Source organism: Aythya marila (genome assembly GCF_965140915.1).
Source record: "Aythya marila genome assembly, chromosome: 16".
NCBI classification, from domain to species: domain Eukaryota; kingdom Metazoa; phylum Chordata; class Aves; order Anseriformes; family Anatidae; genus Aythya; species Aythya marila.
The window spans coordinates 1,530,741-1,553,945 of NC_139057.1; the positions used below are offsets into that span (position 1 = coordinate 1,530,741).

The 23,205-nt window shown below is 59.4% G+C and overlaps 3 protein-coding genes across 4 annotated transcripts; all 3 read left to right on the forward strand.

Annotated features, from left to right (window-relative positions):
* The first annotated feature begins 53 nt into the window (after window positions 1–53).
* Window positions 54–7,715, forward strand: ZGPAT (zinc finger CCCH-type and G-patch domain containing). The gene is made up of 6 exons (XM_082773535.1): window positions 54–836; window positions 1,760–1,893; window positions 2,597–2,755; window positions 3,767–3,898; window positions 4,691–5,108; window positions 5,544–7,715. Exons 1-6 carry the CDS (start codon window positions 199–201, stop codon window positions 5,680–5,682), a joined length of 1,620 nt encoding a protein of 539 aa, XP_082629661.1. The 5' UTR covers window positions 54–198; the 3' UTR covers window positions 5,683–7,715.
* A 42-nt stretch (window positions 7,716–7,757) lies between these two features.
* On the forward strand, window positions 7,758–14,442 carry LIME1 (Lck interacting transmembrane adaptor 1). Its single transcript, XM_082773536.1, has 6 exons — window positions 7,758–8,254; window positions 12,279–12,433; window positions 12,786–12,837; window positions 12,939–13,026; window positions 13,122–13,543; window positions 13,908–14,442. Exons 2-6 carry the CDS (start codon window positions 12,315–12,317, stop codon window positions 14,304–14,306), a joined length of 1,080 nt encoding a protein of 359 aa, XP_082629662.1. The 5' UTR covers window positions 7,758–8,254; window positions 12,279–12,314; the 3' UTR covers window positions 14,307–14,442.
* Window positions 14,443–18,236: 3,794 nt separating this feature from the next.
* SLC2A4RG (SLC2A4 regulator) lies at window positions 18,237–22,929 on the forward strand. 2 transcript variants are annotated; one of them, XM_082773514.1, is made up of 8 exons: window positions 18,237–18,523; window positions 19,315–19,475; window positions 20,191–20,300; window positions 20,420–20,664; window positions 20,914–21,014; window positions 21,123–21,372; window positions 21,455–21,576; window positions 21,672–22,929. In XM_082773514.1, the coding sequence occupies exons 1-8, from the start codon at window positions 18,281–18,283 to the stop codon at window positions 21,781–21,783; spliced, it is 1,344 nt and encodes a 447-aa protein (XP_082629640.1). In that variant the 5' UTR covers window positions 18,237–18,280; the 3' UTR covers window positions 21,784–22,929. The 2 variants fall into 2 exon arrangements, with proteins under 2 accessions (XP_082629640.1, XP_082629639.1); XM_082773513.1 differs by having other exon boundaries at window positions 18,266–18,523; window positions 20,417–20,664.
* The last annotated feature ends 276 nt before the right edge of the window (window positions 22,930–23,205 follow it).

The following is a 23,205-nucleotide window of genomic DNA, read 5'->3' on the forward strand; positions in this document are numbered from 1 at the left end:
AAGCCGGAAGTGACGTTGCGGGAGGGCGGAAGGCGGCGGGGTGTCATGGCGGCGGCTCCGTAGGGCGGCGGGGGCCGTGCGGGGAGGCCGGGCCCGGGCTGAGGCAGCTCCACGGTGGCTCCGGGGCTCCCGGGAAGGCCGTGAGGAGCCCCGGGTGCCCGGCGGGAGGCGGCCGAAGGAGCCGTGAGGGTGCCGGGGATGGACGAGGAGAGCCTGGAGGCCGCGATCAGCGCCTACAGCGCGCAGCTGAGGCAGGTGGAGCTGGCGCTGGGCGCCGGCCTGGACCCGTCGCAGCAGTCGGACCTGGTTCAGCTGCAGGAGGATCTGAAGCAGCTGATCGAGCTGACCGAGGCCAGCCTGGTGTCCGTGAGGAAGAGCAAGCTGCTGGCCACGCTAGACACAAATGCGTCCTCGTCTTCCTCGCCGGGAGGTCTGCAGGAGCACGGTGCCGACCCTGAAAGCTCTGCCCAGGATGAGGAGTACGCTGCCTTCAAGGAAGCCATCGCTGAGCTCGGAGCCGACGACAAGCCTGCGGCTGAAAGCAGCGAGATATCTGCAAAGGGAGATGAGAGCAAGGACAAAAGGGAATCGAAGGGCAGTGAGGAGGAGGAGGAGTCTGACAGGGAGGAGGAGGAGTTGAGCGGGATGAAGGTTAAAGCCCCGTACTACAGCTCCTGGGGGACACTGGAGTACCACAACGCCATGATTGTGGGGACAGAGTACCTGGAAGATGGCAGTGCAGGAGTCCGAGTGCTGTACCTCTACCCGACTCACAAGTCTTTGAAGCCGTGCCCGTTCTTCTTGGATGACAAATGCAGATTTAAAGAGAACTGTCGGTAAAGGAGAAAAAGGAGCGGGAGGGGGTTTGTGGCCTGGCTGTTGCCAAAGGCCTTGTTCTAAGGGAGGAAATTCCCCTGAATGTTCTGCATTTGGGTTTTGAAACCAGTGGAATTTTGTCTTGGCCATGTTTTTAAAGCGTGGTGTGTGTGTGGTGAGCAGCGGCATCAGTTTGGCTGCTTTCCTCAGCGAACGCAGAGATGAAAGGGCAAACCCCGTGGGCAAGTTGCAGAGGTTCTACCTGGCCATTTGAATAGCTAAATTAATAATGTGTTACTTGGTTAAACAGAACCACCAAAGATTGATTGTTGATAGTGTGTAAGTTGCCCCAGATAGATGAAGTTGTGGAGGCTCCATCTTTTGAGCCCTTCAGAGCTGAACTCGATGAGGCCTTGAGCAACCCGGGCAGCCTCTAGAGCTGGCTGTGCTGTGAGCAGGGGGCTGGGCTACAAACCTGCATTTCTGTGTGATCCTGTTCATCTCAAAGGGTCTTTTTTTTTTTTTTTTTAACGGACATCTTACTAGCAAAGAAACCTCAATTCTCTGGGGGTGGGATGTCTCCTTTTTTACATGGCATAAAAGATATGTTTAAGATGAAAAATGAGTAATTTCATCATTGAAATAACACGTGACAATCCAGTAACTACTGGTGCAGATTCACCCCTGCTGACAACTTGTTCCCCTTCCCTTTAATGGGGGAGACATTTTAATTTACAGAATCATTGAGGTTGGAAAAAAAAAAACTCGAAGGTTTTGTAATCCAAACATCCCACGCCCTAAACGTGTCCCTAAGCACCACATCTGTCCCCAAACACCTCCGGGGACAGCAGCAATCCCACCACCACCCTGGGCAACCTGTTGCAATAAATTTAAAGGCAGTTTAAACAAGGTAGATCTAATTCCTATTCACCTTCTCCGGCAGGTTTTCGCACGGGCAGGTGGTGTCCGTGGAGGAGCTTCAGCCCTTTCAGGAGCCCAACCTGAGCACCCTGGAGGTGGGCTCAGCCTGCCTGGCGAAGCACAGCGACGGGATATGGTACACTGCAAAAATAACTGGTGAGTGGTGTTTGAATGTGTTCCGCCAGGATTCTGCGTGGAAAACGAATGCCCATGCTTAATTAAATAAAACTGGACTGTTTTGGTTGATAATAGAAAAGAGTTGAGTACGTGGTTCCAGCCTGAAATTGGAAATCTTGAGGTGGCTGAGAGAAAGTTCTGAGCTCGGGAAGGGAAAAGAGGAGGAAACAGGAGAGTGTTGGACAAAAACATGACATAAAGAGCAGGAATGCATGGAAATGTGCAGAAATGGTTACGTAGCTGTGTAGTGCACTGAAAGGAAAGAGATGATGCAGGAACTTGCATGGTTATTAGGTTAGAATTACAGTAACATGTTCTTGCTTAAAAAACAAACAAACAAACAAAAAAAACAGGGAGCTGGCCTTGCCCATCAGCTGTTGATGCAGGCTCCCCTCTGTCCTGAGATTATCGTATCTTTCCTTCCTTTCTTTGGCTATTGCTAGGACAGAGGGAATAAGTCAAGCTTCTCTTTAGTGCTGTTTGTCAGCGATCCATCTTCATCTTAATTTAAAAAAAAAAGCTTGAAGTATCAACCCAGACGTTGTGAAATAGCTTCTCATTGCTTTTGTCTCCCTTCTAGGCAGAAATCTAAAGCAAAAGACCAGATTTTTTTTTTTTTTTTCCCTAAACGTGTATTCCTTGGGCCTTCCTGAATGTTTGTTCCTTCCTTTTCCTTCTCTAGATATCGACAGTGGTTATTACACTGTGAAGTTCGACTCCCTGCTGCTAAAGGAAGCTGTTGTGGAAGGGGACAGCATCATTCCCCCACTACGGAGCGAAGACGCTGCCTCGTCTGCTGAATCTGATGAAGACAGCGTTGATGATTCTGGTTACGCCAAAGGTGAGAGCGGTGAGGGTGGGAGCAGAAGCGCCCTGTGATCTCTGCCTGCCTGTCTGGGACCTGGAATTGCTCTCCTGAAGCTTTCATTACGAGTGTCTCACTTCTGATGATGGAGTGGGTAATCTCTTTTCTCTGTTGCTGAGAGATAGAGACCATTAAGTATCCGTTGTGCTACAGCTGCAAACCCAGCCCTTTGTTTTCTGCCAATTACGTGTCTTAACGAGGGTTGGACGTTTCCGTGGGAACTCCCAGCACGTGGAAGTAGAGGGCGCAGTGTTTTAGAGCAGAGTTCAAGCTCTGAGTCTCTTTTTCATGTGGGTGGCTGAGCTGAGCTAATAAGTATAACGAGAGACTTTTAAGTCTCTCTGGGACCTTCGTGTAGCTGCATGACACCAGAGCACAAGGCTGCAGTAATTAGGAGTGTTTGAACCTTCCAGTGCCTCGACAAGTACCGGCCGTGTCCTGTTTGACTGCTGAAAGCTGACACAGCCCAGGTGGCTTCTCTGAGCTTCCACAAAGAGCTGTGTGCCCGTGCTCGTGTCCCAGTTATGTCCCAGGGACAAACTCGTGTCCTAGAGCTCTTTAAATTCAGCCTAATAGAGATTATTGGATCCTAATAACACATCGTTAGCGTGCTGCCCAGAGGAGTCTCCTGCTGGAGGCATGAATAACTATTAACATGTGTCGGTGCCAAACTTTCCTGGGATGGCACATGTTGGTGTGACCATCCCAGAAGGAAGGAGGGAAACATAAGGATGGTTCTCCCTAGAACTATGAGGTGGTGCGTGCATTAAATCAAGTGAGATCTCATTTAGGTAACTCACCAAAAAGGTGATGTCTGTAAAGATGCCAGCTCAGTAGGAAGCAGGTAAGGCTGGAGGATGACTCTGAATGACTCTGTGGTGGGAGAAGTAGGTTGTGACTGCCCTGTGAGGGGTTTCACGCTTGTAAAGATTTTGCACAGCAGCTTTGATTCTGTTTTTCACTTGTTTTGTCTCCTTTGTGCCACAGTGATAGATTCGGGGGGCCCGGAGAATGGGGAATGGGCTCCTGCGTGCAGCTCCTCCTTCGGTGGCTGGGAAGCCCACACTCGCGGCATCGGCTCCAAGCTGCTTGCTCAGATGGGATACGAGTTTGGGAAAGGTAAGAGAAGGTGGTCGGGGTGGTGCAAGGACCTTACTGCCTCTATCTCAGTCTCGTGATGGACCCTAAAGCTAGTTAAGAGGAACAAGATTTTAGACAAGGCTAAAATGTTAGATAAGGCTCAAGCTCTGTGAAGAATCCCCCCAGGTGGAAGTGTTAGCAGGCGAGATAGGGGTAAGTGGTTAATCAAAGCACAGGCACATGTGTGCACCAGCCCCTGTATGGTAATAGCAGAAACTGGAGGCATTTCGAGCCATGGTCAAGTTCATGATTAAAGCCGTGAGAACTGTTGTGTGAGATGTTCAAAGGCTTCAGGAAGAAGGGAGCTGATCTACGAAGCTTCTGATGTCTGTGTTAAGGCATCTCCCGGCTCTAGACACAGACTTCAAAGCCTGCTGAACTCGCTTCTTACTACACAAATGGCATTGAGCCTTGGGGGCTTTAGGAGGCCAGTCTTGTCTCCAGTTCTCCCAGAGGAACCAAACCAGTTTTAAAAAAGAACCTGGCTTGAGAAGCTGAGGATGTAAGGCTGAACCTTGTTTCACAGAAACTGGCCTGAAGTAAAAGCCTTGGGGCTTTTACTGCCGATCTTCTGCAGTAAAGCTCCTGCTGTCACATCCACCGACGTGCTGTGGTTTGTGCTGCTCCCCCTCTGCTGGTGGTTACAGCATTTTGTACCCCAAAAGCCTGTTTTGAGTAAGCTTGTCACTGAATTTGTGGTGGGAAGTGGCTTGGAGAGGGGATGTCCTTCCTTGGGTAATCGCTCGGTGTCTCACGGCCTCTGCTTTTCAGGGCTGGGGAAGAATTCTGAGGGCCGAGTGGAGCCGGTGCAGGCCGTGGTCCTTCCTCGAGGGAAATCCCTCGACCAGTGCGCCGAGGTGCTTCAGAAGAAGAAACAGGGGAGGCTGGACCCCGGCAACTCGAAGAAATGCCGGGCAAAGGGAAATAACACTGGCAGGGCCTCTGCAGGCAGCCGCAAGCCACCCCGCAACGTGTTTGACTTTTTGAACGAGAAACTGAGAGGGAAAAGCAGTGGGGAGAAGGCTGGAGGTGTGGCGCTGCCTGAGAGGAACAGCAAAGAGATCTACCATGCTAGCAAAAGCACCAAGAAGGCCCTGAGTGTCCGCCTCTTCCAGACAATGGAGAAGATTGAACAAACGCAGAAGGATATCAGAGGAATCCAGCAGGCCCTGGCGCGCAACATTGGCCGGTAGGAGAAAATTCTCTCTGGGGCTGCAGGAGGAAATGAGGGCTCGTGGTGTGTCTGAGAAGGGATGGGCTTGAAATGAGATGCAGGGAGAACAAATGTGTAGAGGAGAGCTGAGGGGAAGTAGAGAGGAGAGCTTTTAATGTGTGTTTCAGCCCAATTTGGGCACCGACAGATGTGTCTGGGGTCCTTTGCCTGGAATTCAGGCTGTGGGGAAAAGAGGAGCTCTCTGAGGGAAGGGGCTGGGTCCTTTCCTCCCCAAGCCCAGCTCTGCAGCATCACATGAGGACATTTTCCAGTCGAGGTTGTGCTGAGCATCAGAGCCTTCCTCTCTTCCTTGTGCTAATCCCCTAGGAAAGGGGAAAACCCTCTGGGATGGGGACGAGCCTCTGGCTTTACCGTGCAGGGTGACGTTGCTGTCATGCTTTTTGCTTTCAGGCACAGCATTGCGACTGCTCAGCTGGAGGAGAAGCTGGCTAACGCTCACAAACAGCTGGGGCAGCTGCAGGCGCAGGAAGCCAGTCTGCAGCGGGAGCAGAAGAAAGCAGACACTCACAAGAAGATGACTGAGTTCTAGGCTCCGAGGAAGGCGGTTACCTGCAGTGATTATCTTTCTAGCCAGCCCCTGTGCTCGTGGCCTTCGAGCCTGGGTGTGAGCCACCCTGCTCCTCTGGCTCTCAGTCTGCCTGCCCGGCCTGAAAATTGGGCTGAAAAGCAGCGGTTTCCAAAACTTGCTGCTTCTGAGCTCTGCTGGGAGGGGGGAAAAGCGCACATCCGTCCAGCCCTGAGCCTTGTGTAAGGAGCAGCTCCCAGAAATACGGTTCTCTGCTGTCTTGCACACTTCTTTCCTGTTATCACTGCGGCAGCACCTCCATCCAGGGCGCGTAGCTGCTCGGGTGATAACGCTGCTGGCAGCGAAGCAGCCGAGGAGGGGCTTTGAAAGCCCCACATCCTGCCATCAGCTGTGGCTTGTGTTTGCAGCCAACTGATGAAGACAAGCGGAGGCAGGGTCCCGGGCACGTTGTGGCAGAGCAGAAAAAGGCGCGTGCTGGGTGCAAAACAACAAACCAGCCATGGCAAACGGCTTCAGCTGCGCTCTGCCATCCCTTCTGTGCTCTGGGATTTATCTGAGAACTCTGTTTTTTAAGAGCAGTTTCTTGTAAACCTGGTGTAACGCCTAGATGGAAAAGTGGCAGCTCAGGTGGTACCGGGGGCCTCACGAATCATATTTCTCCAGTTTGACTAGGAGCATCCCTAGGACATGCTCTAGCCTAACTTGGCGTAGAAAGCTGCCTGGTTCCACAAGCAGAGTGCCAAAGAGGGGAGAATGAGGCAGCAGAGTAACAGGTCCTCAAACCTCCGAGATGGGAACATCTCTACGAGGAACCTTGTGCTTCTGCCGCTGTTCCTTGAGTTTTTCTGTCCCAGGTGGCCCTCTGAACACAGCTCCTTTTATGAAAAACCCTCAGGACCCACTCCCAGCTCAGACCAGGCCCTGGGTGAGCACAAAGATGGGAAGTCTGCGTGTGCTGAGCGCACGGCTCTGCCCCGGGGAGAGCCTCGGGCTGTGCTGGAAGCAGGACACAAGCCAAGTGCCCTTCCCTGCACCACAGACAGTCCTCGGCCACGAAGGATGTCTTCTCCCCAGGGTTGTATTCGGGGTTAGCAGCAGCCAGCGCTCCCCACGGGGGAGCTGGTGGTTTCATCAGACTCTCTTTCTGGTGGGACTTGTGCATTGTAATTGTGTTGTGTTTTTTTTTTTTTTTAAAAAAAAAAAAAAGGTTAGCAATTTCATGCCAGTATCTTAAGGACACGTTTTTTTTTTCTTAATTAAAAAAAAAATAATCTGTTTCCTTTTATTCTGTGAGTCATTTTTCTCACGAAAAGTTCTGCTCCCTTAATGCCACCTCTTTTTAATCTGTTTCTAAGAAAATTCTGAAGCTGTCAGCCTGGGCAGGGCTGCACCACCTTGTAGGGCCAGACCTGTCTGATTCACTGCCAAGCTAACCAGAAAATCTAAGGCTGAAGGAGATACGATCAGAGCTGCAGAAGCCCTGTGTGATTGAGCATTACTGCAGACACACCTCAGAAAACACAGAGCGACAGCAAAAATAAACAAGGTGAATGTCTTCAGGAAGCCTCTTAGTGTCTCTTTCCTCTCGGCGAGCTTGGGTCCTGTTGCGATGGGCACTGTGCAGATGTGAAGGGCTCGTGGAGCGCCTCGAGCACGTGGGCATCCACGGCTTTCTGTCTGAATTGGCTGTGGTCTCCTCATTGTTCTGAATTCGTGCTCTCCACGCTCTGGGTTTAACTCGGGGTTTAACACGGGCTGCTCAGTGCCTTTCCCTCCCTGGTGCCTCTTCGTTTCCCACTCTCGAGTGGTGACGGGGATCAGGGCACCCAGCTCAGCACGGGTGCTTGCTGAAGTGGGCTGTGCCACGAGCTGAGCCGGGGTGAGAAATTTCTTGAGTTAATTTTGTGCTCCAACACTGTCCAGTATCACCTCCATAACAGCTGAGGGTATCAGCTGCCTCGTGTTTCCATCCTTTTTGGATTTCCCTCAGCTTCCCTTGTCAGACTTCCATTCCAGCGGTTGCTGCCTCCCACCTGGGACAGTTCGAGTCCCTGGTGAATAAAGTTTTGGGTTTGTTTTTTGTTTGTTTGTTTTTTTTTTCCCCTCTGTCCTCGTTAGGTGCTGTTCATTTGCAAGGTAACGATCACGTGTAGCAAGTTCCTTGCCTTATATCCACCCGGGGACAGGCGGCTGCCTCCAAAACCAGCTGGGTGGGAGCAGGGGAGCGGCAGAGGGTGCTCGTGCGTGCTGGGTGCCTGCAGAGCCCGTTTGCAGCGCTGCTCGCAGAGCCAAGGCGGGGAGAAACCCAGCCTCCCGCCGGGTGAAGCAACAACCTCTGCAGGCCAGGAAGCGAGCTGTGGTATTGTGCTGCATGGTATCTGCACAGAGCTGCCTGCTCGAGAGCGAGCTGAAAAAGGAGCGGGAGAGCTGGCATCGAGATGCTCGAAATCTTTGGGAGCAGCTAATTAGGACTAATTCCACAGAGTAAAGGGAACGAAGCTCTCCGGGCTGACTGGCAAGGAAGAGAACATGACTGGATTTCTGTTCCCGCTCACCGGCTTTTGAGTTTCTGCAAGTAAGTGCTGGTTACTTTCTTGCGTGGCAAACTTGGGTGCCTGCATCTAAACCAGGGGTTGGAAATAGCTTTAATCCACGCTGCAGCCCCGGCAGAGATGCTGCTGTGGCTAGCTGGACTCGACAGGCAGGCTTCGTATTTTTAATGCTTCGGAGTTGAAGCGTTGGCCGGGTAAAACTTTGAGCCAGCTGTGGGGAACTCGGCAGGCTTGGTGCAGCTTAATGGTTTGTCGCTCTGGTAGCATCTGGGCTCGGAAAGGAAGCAAAGGGCTCGAACGAGGCAGCAATGCTGGGATCCCAGGGCTCAAATCCTGGGGCTGAGGGGGAGCAGAGCACTTCCATGGTGAATGAGTTGTTTAGTTCAGGAGTTACGGGATGGTTTTTATTATTTTTTTTCTCCAAAAAAAGGAAAATCAGCTACTTTGTAGGGAGGGAAGCTTAGAGCTTTTGCTTGCATCCGGAAGAGCTCTTTGGGGGGGAAATGCTGAGCTCCTGGCTGCAGGTGGGGTCTACAGAGGCTTGAGAGGGTGCGATCGCTGAAACGCTGCCTTCGGTTCATCTGAAATTATGTCAAACCGTGCTGAATTTGTGGCAAGAAAACCACAGAGGTAGGCAGGCGATTCTGGAGAGAAAAAAAAAAAAAAAAAACAACAACCTGCGTCTCCTGCCTGCCCTCGTACTGCCTACTGGAACCTGGCTTCCTCCCACTGCAGCACCGAGGTCGTGGCGGAGCTGGGGTCCTGCTGAGGCTCAGCTCTGCAGAAAATCCTCGTGCTTCCAGCAGTCACACGAGGCTGGGAAGGAAGGAGAACGCCGAAACGATCGCAGCCTCAACCGAAGCCACACGGCCTGGACAGAAGGGTCACTTGCCGGAAGGTTTTAGGATGATTTTTGTTTTCTCAAAAGCCAGTCCAGCAGATCAGTAGCGGTCGGGACTTAGAGGAGTTCGTCCAAGTTTTGTGAGGTTTGGGTCTGAAATAGCCTTTTGGGTTTAGAAACAGCCGTTGGCCCTTTCTGCATGAAATGCCTCAGCAGGTGCTCGGCTGTGAAACCTCCTCCTCAGAGCCTGCCTCTCCCGCAGAAACACAAGTGAAGGGAGTGAAACCTTGTGCCTGCTCCTCACTTGAAATATTTTTAAGATCTATTGATCGCATCCCATGATCTCAGGCAGGTTAAGCATCGGTGAGTAACTGCTACGAGGCTTTCACTTCGTAATTGGAAAAAAAAAAAAACCAACAACACCCTAAAATCTACTTCTGCTTCTCGAGCCTTTTTTCAGTACAAGTCCCCAGGGTACCAAGGCTGTGTCAGCTGCAGCCTTGGCCACCATCACAGGTGGAAATCGGCTCCGAATGTTTGTCCTGCTTCCCTGCAAATACGCTCACAGTGGTTTCTTGGACTGCCCTTCCCCTTGCGCCGAGCATCGCACGCGCTCTTATCAGGCTAGATGGATCGCTGTCAGCAGCAGAACTTTGAATTTTCTAGGAAATTTAATTTCTTGGTCACGAAGCCCAGCGAAGAAACAAACGAACTCGCACGTCCTGCAGTCACGAGCCCACTTCGTGCTCGGCTGTCACGAAATGGAGCCGGGCCTCCTCGGGGCGCCGCGGGTCGCACCCAAGGACCTGCTGCCATCAAAACCATCTGGGCCCGTGGAGCCAGCGCCTTGCGAAACGCCGTCTGCCGAGTCTCTTGCCCCAAAGGATGGCCCCGGGACGTGGAGATCCACGGCTTTATTGGCAGGAAATTCAGTTGCACGTTTCAGGAGCGCTGTCGAAATCCTCGGCTGGCGAACCTGCTCGGTCTCGTCTCAGCAGCCTGGGTCGGGCACTGGGTTTTCCAGCGTCGGGGCTCCGGTTTGTAATTCTGGGGGAACCCACACATTGTCCCCAAAGTGCCTTCTCCCAGTGACTGCTGAACCTGAATGTGCCGGAGATGTTTTCTTAGGTCGGCAGCTCGAGAGCAACCCCAGACCCTCCTGCACAAAGGCGAGGATTGGCAAAGTAGGTCAGGAGAATTTCTCCGCGTTAACCCTGGCTCAGGAAGCATCCTCGTGTTTGAACCTGAAAATTTCAAGGCTGGAAAACCCAGCTGCTGTGGGACCGGCTGTCCCCGCGTGTGCTTTCCTCGGCCTTCAAAGTTCACGCTTCGACTCCGATTTGCCGTCAGCCTCCGGCCCTTGCACCTCGTTGTAATTTTGTCCGCCCAGCTTGGGAGTCTGCTCTCCCCTCCTGCCCTGGGTGCAGCTCCTTTGGCAGCCTGTGATCCTGTGGCTGTAATGAGCCAAACGAGTTCAGCCAGGATTGTCTCCAGCGCCTGCCTGTGTGGCAGGTAATCCGAATAATGTATGCTCAGACAGAAAAGCCGTGTTGTCTAATTAAAACGTCGTTGAGCAGAGAGCAGGGTTTCCTTCCCAGCTCTGATCTAAGCCAGTCTGTCCAGCCCGGTTGGTCCCCTCCACGTCTCTGTCTCCGTTTCTGCATTGAAATAATTGCTCTCCAGGGGTTAAGGCTGCAAAGTCGGCAAAGTTTCCAAAGGTGTGGGAAGTTCTCGGATAAAAAGGGCCGAGACTTGCCCGTTTATCTGGGTAAAGGCGCACCCAACGTGCTCGTGTGTGGCACCAGGAGCGTGGGGGTGAGATGTGTCCCTCGGTGGGGGCAAATCTCAGCTCCTGAGGCCCTTCCCTGGCCTGTGATGCTCTCGGGGGATGAGTGGCACGTCTTGGGGAGAGGAGCCTGAGCTTTGGGTGCATTGCGGATGCCCCTCGGTGCTGGGCTGGGCTCAGTGAGCAGGAGAGGGGCTGAGGGGAGCAGCAGGGCCTGGATCAGTGTTTGGGATTCCTACAAGGGGGCCTGGGCTTCTCGCTGGGCTTCTTCTGATTTCTGGGGTCAGGATTAAGAAAGGGATGAAGGTAAGAGGCCTGGAGGTGCCCCGTGGGGACCGTGCTGCCCGCCTCCCTGATGGCATCATCTTTGCACCACTTCTTCCTGCGTCTCTCTTTTCACACCGTGCGTTTCCCGATGCTGGCACACGCATCCCTAGGAGCTCACCAGCCCTTTTTGGGGGCACAGGGATCAAGGAGCAGCCCCCGCTGCCATCTCTGACATGGGTGCGGGTGACATGGTGGCCGCTTTTGCTCTGGGCTTTGCAGCACACCAAAAGCCAAGCAGGGACAGGGACGTTGGGTGTTGTCGGTGCTCGGTGAACGCCGACGGATGGGTTGAGAGCCCCGCTGGGACGGGTGGGGGCTCCTGGAGGGCTGGGGAGCCTCTGCTCTGCGTGCAGGGCTCCCCGACACCTCCCCACCTCGTGTTCCTGGGTGTTTTCTGCTCCTTTGCAGCCGCAGCAGCGAGCTCAGGGTGCTGGTGCAGGAGGGTGCACGGGGTCTGTGCGAGGAGCTGGCGTGGGCGCGGAGCCGCCGCAGCAGGGGGGTGCCCCGGTGTGTGTCCCCCCCCCAGGATGCAGGGATGAAGCTCTCCCCCGTTCTGGGAAGCCCAATCCTCCCCTTCTTTGTGTCCCCTGGGCCACACCACAACCTGCACCCTCCCGGTCATCGCAGCCAGCCTCGGGGGCCCTTGCTGTCCCCAGCGTCTCGGTGACCTCGCCAAATATTTCCCCACTTTTCTGCCCCACCTCCACGGTCAGTGCCCGGCCCTGGTGTCCCCAGAAAGCCCCGTGGTGCTTCTGGGGCGTCTCCTGCGAGTCTCCAAATTAAGATCCTGGGAGCTTGAGTTCTGCGTTGGTTCTTTTCTAAAAAGAACCAAAATCTAGAGCTTTGCTTTCCAGAAGCAGAGCACCCACTGTGGGGCGTTTACACCTTGCTGAGCAGAATTGGAGCCTCCAGGAAGGCAGCAGCTGGCCAGAAAATGGGGTCCCCAGTGCTTGCTCCCCCCAAACCCCCCCAAGATTTTTGGGGAAGCCTCCAGGGAGCCGGCTGCTCGGTGAGGCCCCACAAGGATTGGTGGCAGGGCGGTGGGAGCCGCAGCGCAGGACGCGTGGCCCCCACTGGTGTTTTCTCTCCCCAGGGCTCGACCCACGGCGGTTTCGGAAGCGGCCCCCCCATGGCTTTAGTCCACGGCGAGGGGCTGCCGGGACCCCCCCTCCTGCCGGCCCTGCTCGCTGCCCTGGCCCTGCTCGGCCTCCTGGTCTACGTGGGCGCCCTGTGCGCTGCCTGCCGCCGGTACGCACCTCACCCCCAACGCTGGGGGTGAATTTTGGGGCTGCTTTCCCCCCCCCCAGACCCTGGCTACCCACCAAATGGGGGTCCTGCACCCAAAGGAGATGGTCTGGGGGTGAGGCTGTGGCCTCGGAGGAGCCCACGAGGCTGAGCTGCCCGCAGGGAGGTGATGCTGGGGGGATGCTTGGGGGGTCCCGGGGTGCCGGAGCCGCACGCCCAGCGGGGTTTGGGATGGAGGTGGAGCTGGGGGGTGGGTTTGGGGGTGCTGCTTCTTGGGGGGGGGCACACAGTGATGCCAGGGCTCTGGGTGTCTGCTGCCCAGCCTCCTGCCAGCTCACTCCTGCTTCTCCCACAGCCAGGGCAGGAGGAAGAAGGTCCCTCCGGATGGGGTGAAGCTGGTGGACGAGGTAAGCTGGGGTGGGGTGGGGTGGGGGGCAGGTTTGGAGTGAGGGGGGGGGCTTCGGGCATCCCAGCCAGAGCCTGATCCCTGCGTGTGTCCCCCCCGCAGTCCCTGCTCAGGCAGACGCAGCTGCGCTCGCTCAGCAAGTCGGACACGAAGCTGCACGAGCTGTACCGGGTGAAGGCCAGGGATGACAGTGAGTGCCCCCGGAGCTCGGGTTTTTGGGGTGGGGGGGACACACCCCACGGTGCCTGCTCCATCCCCGTGCCCCCATCTCCGCTCTCCCTGCAGACCAGCGACCGGCCAGCCTGGATTTCCCCCCACCCTCGGCCCCCCCGGGCTCTGACTCCCTGCACAGCTCCGGGGTCAGCGTCCTCCTGCACCGCGAGCTGCCCCAAATCCCCGTCCCCGAGCCCCCGGCCCCCGACCAGACCTACTCCAACCTGCTCTTCACCCCACCGCGACGCCCGGTGCAGGACACGGTCTACGAGTGCCTGGCAGTAGGGGGGGGGGAGGACACCCCCATGGTGCCCCCCGCGCCCACGGGGACCCGGGTGTCCCCCCTACAAGCCAGGCGCGGGGCCGGTGACTACGCCTGCGTCCGCAAGGTGAAGAGGACGGCGCCCAGCGAGGAGCAGGATGGGGCCGTGGGGGGGCCCCCTGCAGCCCCACGGTGCTGGGAGGGTGCAGGCAATGCCCCCCCCCAGCTGAAGGTACGGTGCTGAGAGGGGTTCACCGGGTAGGGGGGTGCGGAGCAGCCTCCCCATAATGTCCCTGTCTGGAGAAGGGTAGACAAAGGCTGCTCTGTGTTAACAGGAGCTTTTTTTTGGGGGGTGGGGGGCGCAGGATAGAGCTGGGGGGGCAGGATGGAGCCAAGATGCAGGGAGCGATGCCCGGGTGCTGCTCCGTGCCCTGCAAAAGGTTCCCAGGTGGTGCACAAAGCGGGGGACCCATGGGTGCCGTCACCCCGCTGGGGGCTGTGCCAGGCACTGGGGGTCCTGGGTGTGGGAATACCCTGGGGGGGGGACACCCTGGGGTCATCCCCACCCCCCCAAAACCACCCTATTCCCTCCGCAGGTGGAGGACATGTACTCCACGGTGTGCAAAGCCACCAAGAAGAAGAGCCAGGGCCCCGCTGCCTCCCCGAGGGCTGCGGGGCAAGGGGGGGCCGGGCAGTTGCCCCCAGCCCAGGAGGAGCCCCCCCAGGCTGGCTGCTGGTCCGCGGCCCCCCTCCCCGAGCCCTGCTACGAATCCATCAAGGAAAGGGCCTGGACTGCCCGATCCCGAGGCCCCGACCCCGACTACGAGGCCGTGGACGTGACCTGGAGGAAGCCGACGAAGCGGGACAAGGCGGGGAAGCCCAGTCCCCACGAGAACCTCTACGAAAGCGTCGGCGAAATTTGGGCAGGGGAATCCCGGCGAGCCTCCGGCAGGCCGGCTGCCAACGGGCTGGAGGTGTACATCACCAACCTATAGTGCGGATGGACGGACAGACAGACGGACAGATGCCATCGTGGCACACGTCCCCCAGGCTGGGCTCAGCCCCGCTCGGGGCCGGCGGTGGCTCGGTGGGGCCGGGCGTGCTGAGCTCTCTGTATATATTTTATGTTATTTTACGTGATTTTATGTTATTTTACGTTAATTTCCCTCAACCGTCCTTGTCCCGTCCCGCCCTGTGCCTGCGGGTTGGTGTCGGGGTGCCCCAGCCAGGGGAATTTGCAGGGGATGTCTTTTGGGGTCGCTGCCGGCAGGGCTCCGAGCCGGCCCCATGGTGGATCTGGGCTGCAGGATCAGGCCACCCCACAGCAGGGCTGTGCCCTGAGCGAGGACGGGATGCTTCGCTCCATCCATCAGTGCTCCCAGAGCTGTTTTTGGAGGCAGGCAGAAGTGGTGGCTCTGGCTGTGACCATGGTGCGAGGCAGAGGTGGCCGCGGGGTCTGCTTTGGGATGGCCGCCCTGCCTCGTGGGCCCAGTGCCGGTGCTTCAGGCACTGCGGTGGTGCCAGGATCACCCCTCCTGCACCAACGCTTTGCCTACGGGGCCGAATCCTGCCCTGGCTGTGCCAAAGCCACGGCTCCGGGGCTCTGCCAGCTCCTTTTGCCACCACGGTGGTGGCACCTCGGGGACCCGAGGGCTTCGGGTCCTGGCACGGGGCGGGATGCCCGGCCGGGTGCCGCGGTGCAGCGGGGAGGAAGGAAACCGTGCGCCCGCCTCCGCCGGCTTCGCCCTCGATCGAAGCAGGCGAGGAGATGAAAAGCGAAAACGCAGCACCAGGAGCCGCAGGCTGGGGACGTTAAACCCCCGGCAGGCGGGGAGGCAGCGGGGTGTTCGTGCCGGGGCTGCGCTAGATGCCAAACCACAGGCCTGTGAGATAGCACGGTTGGCCCCGGCAGCTGCTCCCATCCCCCTGCGAGATGGGGGCCCCGATAGAAAAGGGCACAGGATGGCTCGTGGTGATGCTGCCGCACGTGGGCTCACCCGCCGGCTGCGTCATTTCCCTGTCCCCCTTTTTTTCCAGCCCTTTTTCTCCATCCCCGTTCCCCCGTCTGATTCATCCGAGTCCCCTGGGAGCTGCGTTTGGGCTGCAGCAGCCCCACACGTGAGCGTCACGTCCTAGTAGGACCAGGGAAAGATGGGACCCATGAGTTTTGGGGTGGTTGGGTTGTGGGAATCGCTGCGCTGCCTCCCCAGGAGCGGCAGGCTCCGCACACACACCAAGGACAGCTTTCGATCGCTCCTGATGAGCTCGGGGGCTGAAGCATCCCCCAAACCTGCCCCAGCAGCACCGTGGCAGCCAAAAAAAGCCCCATTGGCAGGGTGCTGTCACCTGTAAGTCCCATTCAGCCTGGCGTGCTCCCAGTGAAATGCGAGAGCATTTCCCAGTCCTCGGGGCGATGGAATTGGGCCCCACAAAACGGGGTGGCAAACGAGGAATCCCAAAACATCACCTTGGGGTCTGACAGATGGGGTCCCCAAAGTGGTGTCAGGGGGATCAGGCAGGGCTGGCAGCACCGAGCACCCTCCCTGCCCGGGCACAGCTGGGCCCTACAGGCTGCGGGCTCCTGCCCCTCTGCGCCAGCCCATGATGGGCTTGGGGTCCCCATCCCGCTGCAAGGGGACGGTGCTGGGCGGTGCTGTTCCCACAAGGGGGAGCGAGCAGGAGCCCAGCGAGCTGTAGGGAGCTGCAAGCAGGTTGCAAGTAGGTACGGTGCTGGAGTAGGGTGCTGTGCTGCAGGCTGTAGGGTGCTGAGCTGCACGCTGTAGGGTGCTGTGTGCTGTAGGGTGTTGCACGCTGCCCTGCACGCTGTAGGGTGCTGTGCTTCATCTTGTAGGGTGCTGCACGCTGTAGGGTGCTGCATGCTGCGCTGCGCTGCACGCTTTGCTGCACAGGGTGCACATCTTGTGGTGCTGCACACCGTACTGCACACTATATGGCCCGGCACGCCCCATGCAGCCCGTATGGCTTCACACACCGTATGGTGCAGGCAGCCCCAGGGCTCTGCACCCACAACAGCCCCACACCCGGAGCTGTGCCTGCTGAGTGGCTCCGTATCCTACATACAGCAGGGTGGAGCCTGTAGGGCTCCAAACCCCATTTAGCCTACTCCCATACAACCCTATATCCCGTACAGTTTGCACCCATACAGCCATATATCCTATATAGCCCCATATCTCATGCATCCCCATATCCCATACAGCCTGTGCCCATACAGCCCCATTTCCCATACACCCTGCGCCCATACAGCCCCATATCCTATACAGCCCTGTTTCCCATACGGCCCCATATTCCATACAGCCCTATTTCCCAAAGAGCCCCATATCCCATAGAGCCCCATATCTCATACAGTCTGTGCCCATACATCCCGATATCCCATACACCCCCACACCCCATACACCCCCACATCCCCCACAGCCGCACACCCCATGGCAGGGGGCCGAGCCCGGTGTGCCAGGAGCGGTGCCCGCAGTGCCGCCGGGCGTTGTGCCATTTGGGGTCGGCGGCGTTAACCATTAAACCAGGCTGGGGGGTGGCCAATGGGAGCCCCCACCCCGCTCCCGCTGCCATAAACCCTAATAACTCATAAACCCTAATAACTCATAACTCAGGGTGCTTGGTCGTTAACTCCCGAGTGCTAACGAGGGCTGTGGGGCCGTGCTGGTCCCACAGGCTGGGGAGGTCCCAAGCCCCCACGGGTGCTCCTCAGCCCCCATCTGTGGTGTGGGGTCCTGTGGGTGCAAGGGGACAGTGGGGCTGGGAACAGGGGGATACTGGGGGGGGACACAGATAAGGAATTTGGGGGAGGGACAGGCAGGGGCCACCCGGGGGTGACCGCACGGACTCTGTCCCGGCCTTCAGGCTGTGGGGCGGAAAAATCAAACAGCCCCACAGCGGCCCCTGCCCGCAGCCCTGTGGGTTTTGGGGCAGGAGAGGAGCAGAAGCGGCACCCCAAAAGTGTTGGGGGCCCAAGGACTTCATGCACCCCAAGCACTCCACAATCCTGGGGCACCCCAAAACACCCCGTGCTCCTGGGGCACCCCAAGCAATGGGGGCAGCCCAGGACCCTGTGGGGCCGGGGGCTTTTTGGTGGGGTCTCCCCCAAAGGGGGGGCACCGTAACTCCCAGGGGAGCCCAGCAGCCAGTGGGGCACCCCCATAACTTTTGGGGGACCTTAGCGTTTTTCTGAGGGGGTTACCAGGATATTGGGGAACCCCACAAATTTGGGGGATCCCCTGTAACTGTGGGGTGAGTAATATGGGGGGGGGTCCCATAAATTTGGTCAAACACCGTGTGGGGTGGCACAGCCTCAGGGGGAGCCCTGTAAATTATGGGGGACCCTATAGCTAACGGGGGAGCCCTAAGGCTATGAAGCGACTTTTTGGGGGGTCTAGGGGGGTCCTAACTTCGTGGAAGCCCCATAATTTTTTTGGGGGGGGCATAACTTTTTGGGGAACACTATAGCTTATGGGGAGCCCCCCGACTTTGGGTGGCGGGCTACAACTCTTGGGCCCCCTTTGGCCTTTAGGGGGCTCTGCAGGCTTCCCTCAGAGTTTGCAGAAGCTTTATTTTTGGGGGGGCACAACTTTTTGGGGAGCACTTTAGGTTATGGGGCACTTTGCGCGGGAGGGGTCGGCAATCCCTTGGGGTCGCCCCGTGCTTTGGGGACGGCACAACTTGGGTGTAGCTCGGTGTGTGTGTGGGGAAGCCGCTTTATTTGAGGGGGGGGGGGAGCGGTACTTTTGGGGACATTCCGTCAACTTTCGGGGCACGGGGGCGGGGTGGCGGCGGGGGTGGCGGCGGGGCCGGGGCGGGGCGGCGAGAAGATGGCGGCGGCGGGGCCGGGGCGGAGGGGCGTGGCCGGGGCAAGGGAGGGGGCCAAGTGGCAGCGCGCCGCAACCAATGAGAAGCCGAGGAGGCGGCGGCCGCGTTCCATCCCGGCGCGTCGCAGCCAATGGCGAGAGGCGGCGGGGCGGGGGGGGCGTGGCCTCCGCCGATACCGGGCCGCGCGGCGGAGCGCTCCCCGCCGGGCCCCCGGCCGCGGCCGCCGCCGCCGCCGCCGCCCCGCATGGAGCCCCAGCGCCCCCCCCCCGCCGCCTGCGCCCTGCTGCTGCCGCCGCCCGGCGCCGCCGCCTCCGCCGCCCGCCGCCGCCGTGCTCGCCGCCGCCTCCCTCCCGAGCCCGACGGGGCCCCGCAGGTACCGGGAGAGCGGCGGTGCCGGTGGTGGTGGCGGTGGTAGCGGTGGGGGGGGGGCCGTGCCCGGTGTCCGTCCCGGTGCCGGTGCTGACAGCGGCCCCGCCGCGCCCTCCCCAAACTTTCCCCGCCGCTAAGATGGCGCCGGGGGGGGGGTGGTGGGAGGGGAGGGGGGGGAGCGGACCCCTCCCCGGTACCCCCCAACCCCCCACGGGGACCCTCCGGTAACCCCCGGGACCCTCCCGGTGTCCCCCCCCCCCTCTCCCGTCCCGTCCCGCTCGCCGGTGCCGCCCCCGGGAAGCGCGCGCTGCCGCTGGGTCCCGCCCCCCCGGGAGGGATCCGCTGGCGGCCGGCCCGGCGGACACGCCCCCCCCCCCCCCCTTCATTGGGATCCACCGGGGATCCACCGGTGGGAGGTGGGGGGGGGGGCGGGGGGAGCAGCCCCGTGGTGTTTTTTGGGGGGCTGGGGATGTTGTGGGGCTCGGGGGGGTCCCCAGTAGATCCCAGTTATACGGGGGGGGGGTCTATTTGGGATCTATTTGGGATCTATTTGGGATCCACTCGGGGCACACCAGCGGGATCCCGCACTCCCCAAGCACAGCGCTGTCCCCCCACCCCCCCCAAACCCCCAAAATCCCCCCCCCATACCCCCTTATCCCCCACACACCCCCCTTATCCCCCCCAATACCCCTCCTTAACCCCCCCCCCTATAGGGAACAGATCCCTGAAGGGATCAACTCAGAATCCACCCCCCCCATAATATCTAACGTCCCCCCCCCTTTTCTCTCCCCGCAGGCTGCGCTGCCCCGCCGGGGGGCTCGGGGCTGGCTGCGGCGCCTGGGGGAGCCCCTGGGGCTGGCCCCCCCCGAGCAGGAGGCGGTGCTGCGGGTGCTGGACGCGGGGCTGGAGCGGTGCCTGGCGCTGCACGCCGCCTGCATCCCCTTTCCCCCCCCCAGGTAGGAGCACGATGGGGGGCACCATGCACCGATGGACCCCCCCCCGGGGGGCTTCCCTGCCCGCCACGGGGGTCCCGGAGCCCCGGCGGTGGCCCCGTGCCCGGGGTTGAAAATGGAGCTGGTGGAGGCGGCAGCTTCTTGGCACCGGGGCTCCCCCGGTCCCGCTCTCGGGCGCGAATTTGAGGGAAAAGGGAAAAAAAAAATAAAAATAAATAAAAATCTGGGCTTGCTCAGCGCGCGCCGATTCGGTTTTCGCGGGAGCTGGGGCACGGCAGGGCGCTGTGTCCATCCGTGTGTCCGTCCGTGTGTCCGTCTGGGAGCCCCCCCCACCCAAAATTCAGCCCCCCCCCAACCCCCTCGGGGCTGTCCCGCTCCTTCCTGCGGGGCCGCAGCTTTGGGACGCGGTTGCAAAATGGCTCCTGCGGCTCCTGACCTCCCGCTCGCGGTTTTTTTTTTTTTATTATTTATTTTTTTCTAATTTTTCTATTTTTTTTTTTCCACTTCAGGAAGTCGTTCGGCCCCGGCTGAGCTAAACCCACGTTTAACTCAGCAGGATGCAGGTGCCGGTGCCCCCCCCCCCCCGGCTCCTGGTGCCACCTTGGCTAAACGGGGGTGGGATCACCCCGACACCCCGGGTGGGAGATGGGGGGGCACGGGGAAGGAGAGGGGGGGCCCGGCCGTGCTCATTGCAGCCCCCGTTTGCTCTCGTTGGCAGAAAACCCCTGGGCAAGGCGGGCATCGACGAGGTGATGGCAGCGGCGGTGCTCACCAGCCTCTCCACCAGCCCCCTGGTGCTCGGCCACCCCCCAGCACCCCCCACCCCAGGTAAGAGCAGAAATTTTGGGGATGCCGTGCCCTCGTCCCCCCCCTCCCAATATCCCTGGGCGTGCAGCGTGGTGGAATCTCACCCTCCTCTTCCTCTTCTTCCTCCTCTTCTGCAGCAGATCCTGGTGGCGAGCCCTGGCTGGAGGCGCCCACCATGTCCTCCAGCTGCAGCAGCAGCAGCAACACCAGCGGGGACTGGAGCTGGGACCCCCCCAGCGACCGCTCCACCCCCTCCACCCCCTCGCCCCCGCTCTCCGGCCACGTCCCCGGTGCCTTCCTGCCCGCCCCGCCGCCGGACGAGGGCCCCGACGAGCCCGACGGCACCCACTTCGTTTTCGGGGAGCCCATCCCGCGGAAGAGGAAGGTGGGATTGGGACAGGGACAGGGACGGGGATGGGGATGGGGCTGGGTTTGGGGTTGGGGCTGGGGATGGTGGTGGGCTTGGGGCTGGAGAGTTTGGGGGGCTTGGGGTTGGAGGTGGTGGGCTTGGGGTTGGGGATGGCGGTGAGTTTGGTGCTGGAGAGGGTGGCAGGATGAAATTTGGGATGGTGATGGGGATGGGAATGATGGTGGGGCTGAATTTGGGGCCGGGGCTGCCCCCTGTTTCCTGCAGAACTCCACCAAGGTGATGTTCAAGTGCTTGTGGAAGAGCTGCGGCAAAGTCCTCAGCAGCTCCTCAGGGATGCAGAAGCACATCCGAACCGTGCACCTTGGGTAAGCGCGGGGGCTCCCCTCACCCCGCAGCCCCCAACCCCTTTATTTTTGTGTTTTTTTGGGGTGTTAATCCCCTTTCCCCTTACCCCAACCCCGCCGTCCCTCCAGCCGCAAAGCCGACCTCGAGCAGAGCGACGGCGAGGAGGACTTCTACTACACGGAGCTGGACGTGGACGTGGACTCGCTGACGGACGGGCTCTCCAGCCTCACGCCCGTTTCTCCCACCTCCTCCGTCCCCCCCGCCTTCCCGGGCACGGAGGCGCTGCCCAGCCCCGAATTGCCTCTGGCCTCCCCCCGTAGCCCCCCGGCGGCCCCCCCCGGCGGCCTCTGCCACGTCCACACCGACCACGCGTACCAGGTGAGGCCTCGCCCCGTGCCCACCGTGCTGCACCCATGGGTGCTCTTTTAACTTAACGGGTGCCCCTATTATCTCCCCACAGGGCTGCCCGGCCCCCCCGCGGCTCCCGGGGGGGGACAAGCGGCCGCCGGTGCCCCCCACCCCGGTGGCGCTGACGCCGGCGGTGCCCACCCCGGTGCTGCCCAAGCCGCCCGCTGTCCCCAGGTGAGTCGGTGCCACCGCCGTGGACCCCCCCCCTCACCCACCTCACCCCGTGACGCCCTCCTGACCCCCCCCACCTCGTTCTTTTTCCCCCTCAGGAAGCCGCGGGGGGAGGCCAAGAAGTGCCGCAAGGTGTACGGCATGGAGAACCGGGAGATGTGGTGCACGGCGTGCCGCTGGAAGAAGGCCTGCCAGCGCTTCCTCGACTGAGCCCCCCCCCCCCTTTATTTTTTACCTGTCCCCCCCCCCCTTCCTTTCTTCTTGCACATTTTGCACTTGAGGTGCCTTTGCGCCCCCCCCCCCCCCCTTCTTTGTCCCCCCTTCCCTCAAACCCCGGGGCCCCCCGCCGGACTCAGGGAACGGCCCCGCGCTGCCGCGGCCATGGGGGGGGGCCCCCATGGGGCATGGGGTGGGGGGGGGGGCCCATGTGCACCAGGGCCTGACCCTGACCCGCCAATGCTCCCCCCACCCTAAAAAAAAAAAGAAAAAAGCTTTATGCACACAGCCCCCCCCGCCCCCATCACCACCACAGAGCTTTTCCCTCTTTTTTCCTTTGAAAATAAGCTAAATCTTTCTCTGTCCCCCCCCCCCTTTTTGCTGGCACAGCGGTGGGGGCTGGCTGGGGGGGGGGGCGGCCGGCTTCTCCCACCCCCATTTGGGGTTGGGGTCCCGTGGAGCCCCCCCCCTTAAGGGCAGGGGGCTGCCCGCTGCTCAAATAAGCTGTGCCTAGGGCCTGGGGGGGGGGGGGGGCTCACCGGGGTGCCTGTTCCTGCCCCCCACCCGCGTGTCCCTGAGCTGGGGCAGGCAGGGCACCCTGGGGTGCCCGAGGTGGACGTGGGTGCCCCCCCCCCCGGGGGGTTTTTACTCTTTGTATCGTCGTTTCTCTCGATTTTTTTTTTTTTGTAACTGGGGAGCAGCCGCTCCCGCCGGGGGGGCCGTGCTCCGGGAAGTGCCTGCAGGAACGCGCCCATTTGCACTAAGCCAAACTGCACAAAGACGTTTCTTTTTTTTTTTGTTTGTTTGTTTGTTTGTTTTTTTCCTTTTTTTTTTTTTTTTTTCTCCTTTTGTGTGTTTTTATTTTTTAAATAAAATATATAAAAAGTCCTATTTTTTAAACTACTCCCTCCCCGGGCCTCAGAGCGCGCCGGCCGTGGCGTCGTGCCGCCTCCTGCCCCGGGGGCTGTACAGGGCTTTATGGCCTTCACCCCTCTTTTCCCCCATCCCGTCCCACTCCAGGGCTGCTCCCCCTTGTGTAGGGGGGGTCCCCATTGCAGGGTGCCCCCCCCTCAGCAGGGGGTCCGGCTGCTTTGGCCCCGTGGGCTGGGACGGGCCCGTGCCAGGCTCAGCCCTCGCTCGCGTCCAGCTGCGGCGCCGAGGTGGGATGTGTCAGATCCAGAAAAAAAATAAAAAAAAATTGGATTCTTTTTTATTATTATTATTCTTTTTTAATGATTTCATTTACCTGCTTTTTTTGGGGCTTCTGCTGTCGAAAAGTGATATAAGGGGGGGTGAGGAGGGGGTCTTGGTGCAGCCCTCGCCCCAATCCTGCAGCATCCTCAGCACTGGGGGGGCTGCACAGATCTGTCCCTGTCCTCCTGAGAACCAGGAGCAGGGCCTGAGGCAGCGTTTTCA

What these genes read in the sequence shown, in the direction of transcription:
- ZGPAT (XM_082773535.1), top strand. Translation starts at nt 199, where the DNA reads ATGGACGAGGAGAGCCTGGAGGCCGCGATCAGCGCCTACAGCGCGCAG. An exon ending in GTACACTGCAAAAATAACTG is followed by an intron (nt 1,894 to 2,596) that starts GTGAGTGGTGTT and finishes TTCCTTCTCTAG; the next exon opens with ATATCGACAGTGGTTATTAC. An exon ending in TGATTCTGGTTACGCCAAAG is followed by an intron (nt 2,756 to 3,766) that starts GTGAGAGCGGTG and finishes TTTGTGCCACAG; the next exon opens with TGATAGATTCGGGGGGCCCG.
- LIME1 (XM_082773536.1), top strand. Translation starts at nt 12,315, where the DNA reads ATGGCTTTAGTCCACGGCGAGGGGCTGCCGGGACCCCCCCTCCTGCCG. An exon ending in CTGTGCGCTGCCTGCCGCCG is followed by an intron (nt 12,434 to 12,785) that starts GTACGCACCTCA and finishes CTTCTCCCACAG; the next exon opens with CCAGGGCAGGAGGAAGAAGG. An exon ending in ATGCCCCCCCCCAGCTGAAG is followed by an intron (nt 13,544 to 13,907) that starts GTACGGTGCTGA and finishes TTCCCTCCGCAG; the next exon opens with GTGGAGGACATGTACTCCAC.
- SLC2A4RG (XM_082773513.1), top strand. Translation starts at nt 18,281, where the DNA reads ATGGCGAGAGGCGGCGGGGCGGGGGGGGCGTGGCCTCCGCCGATACCG. An exon ending in CCCAGCACCCCCCACCCCAG is followed by an intron (nt 20,301 to 20,416) that starts GTAAGAGCAGAA and finishes CCTCTTCTGCAG; the next exon opens with CAGATCCTGGTGGCGAGCCC. An exon ending in ACACCGACCACGCGTACCAG is followed by an intron (nt 21,373 to 21,454) that starts GTGAGGCCTCGC and finishes ATCTCCCCACAG; the next exon opens with GGCTGCCCGGCCCCCCCGCG.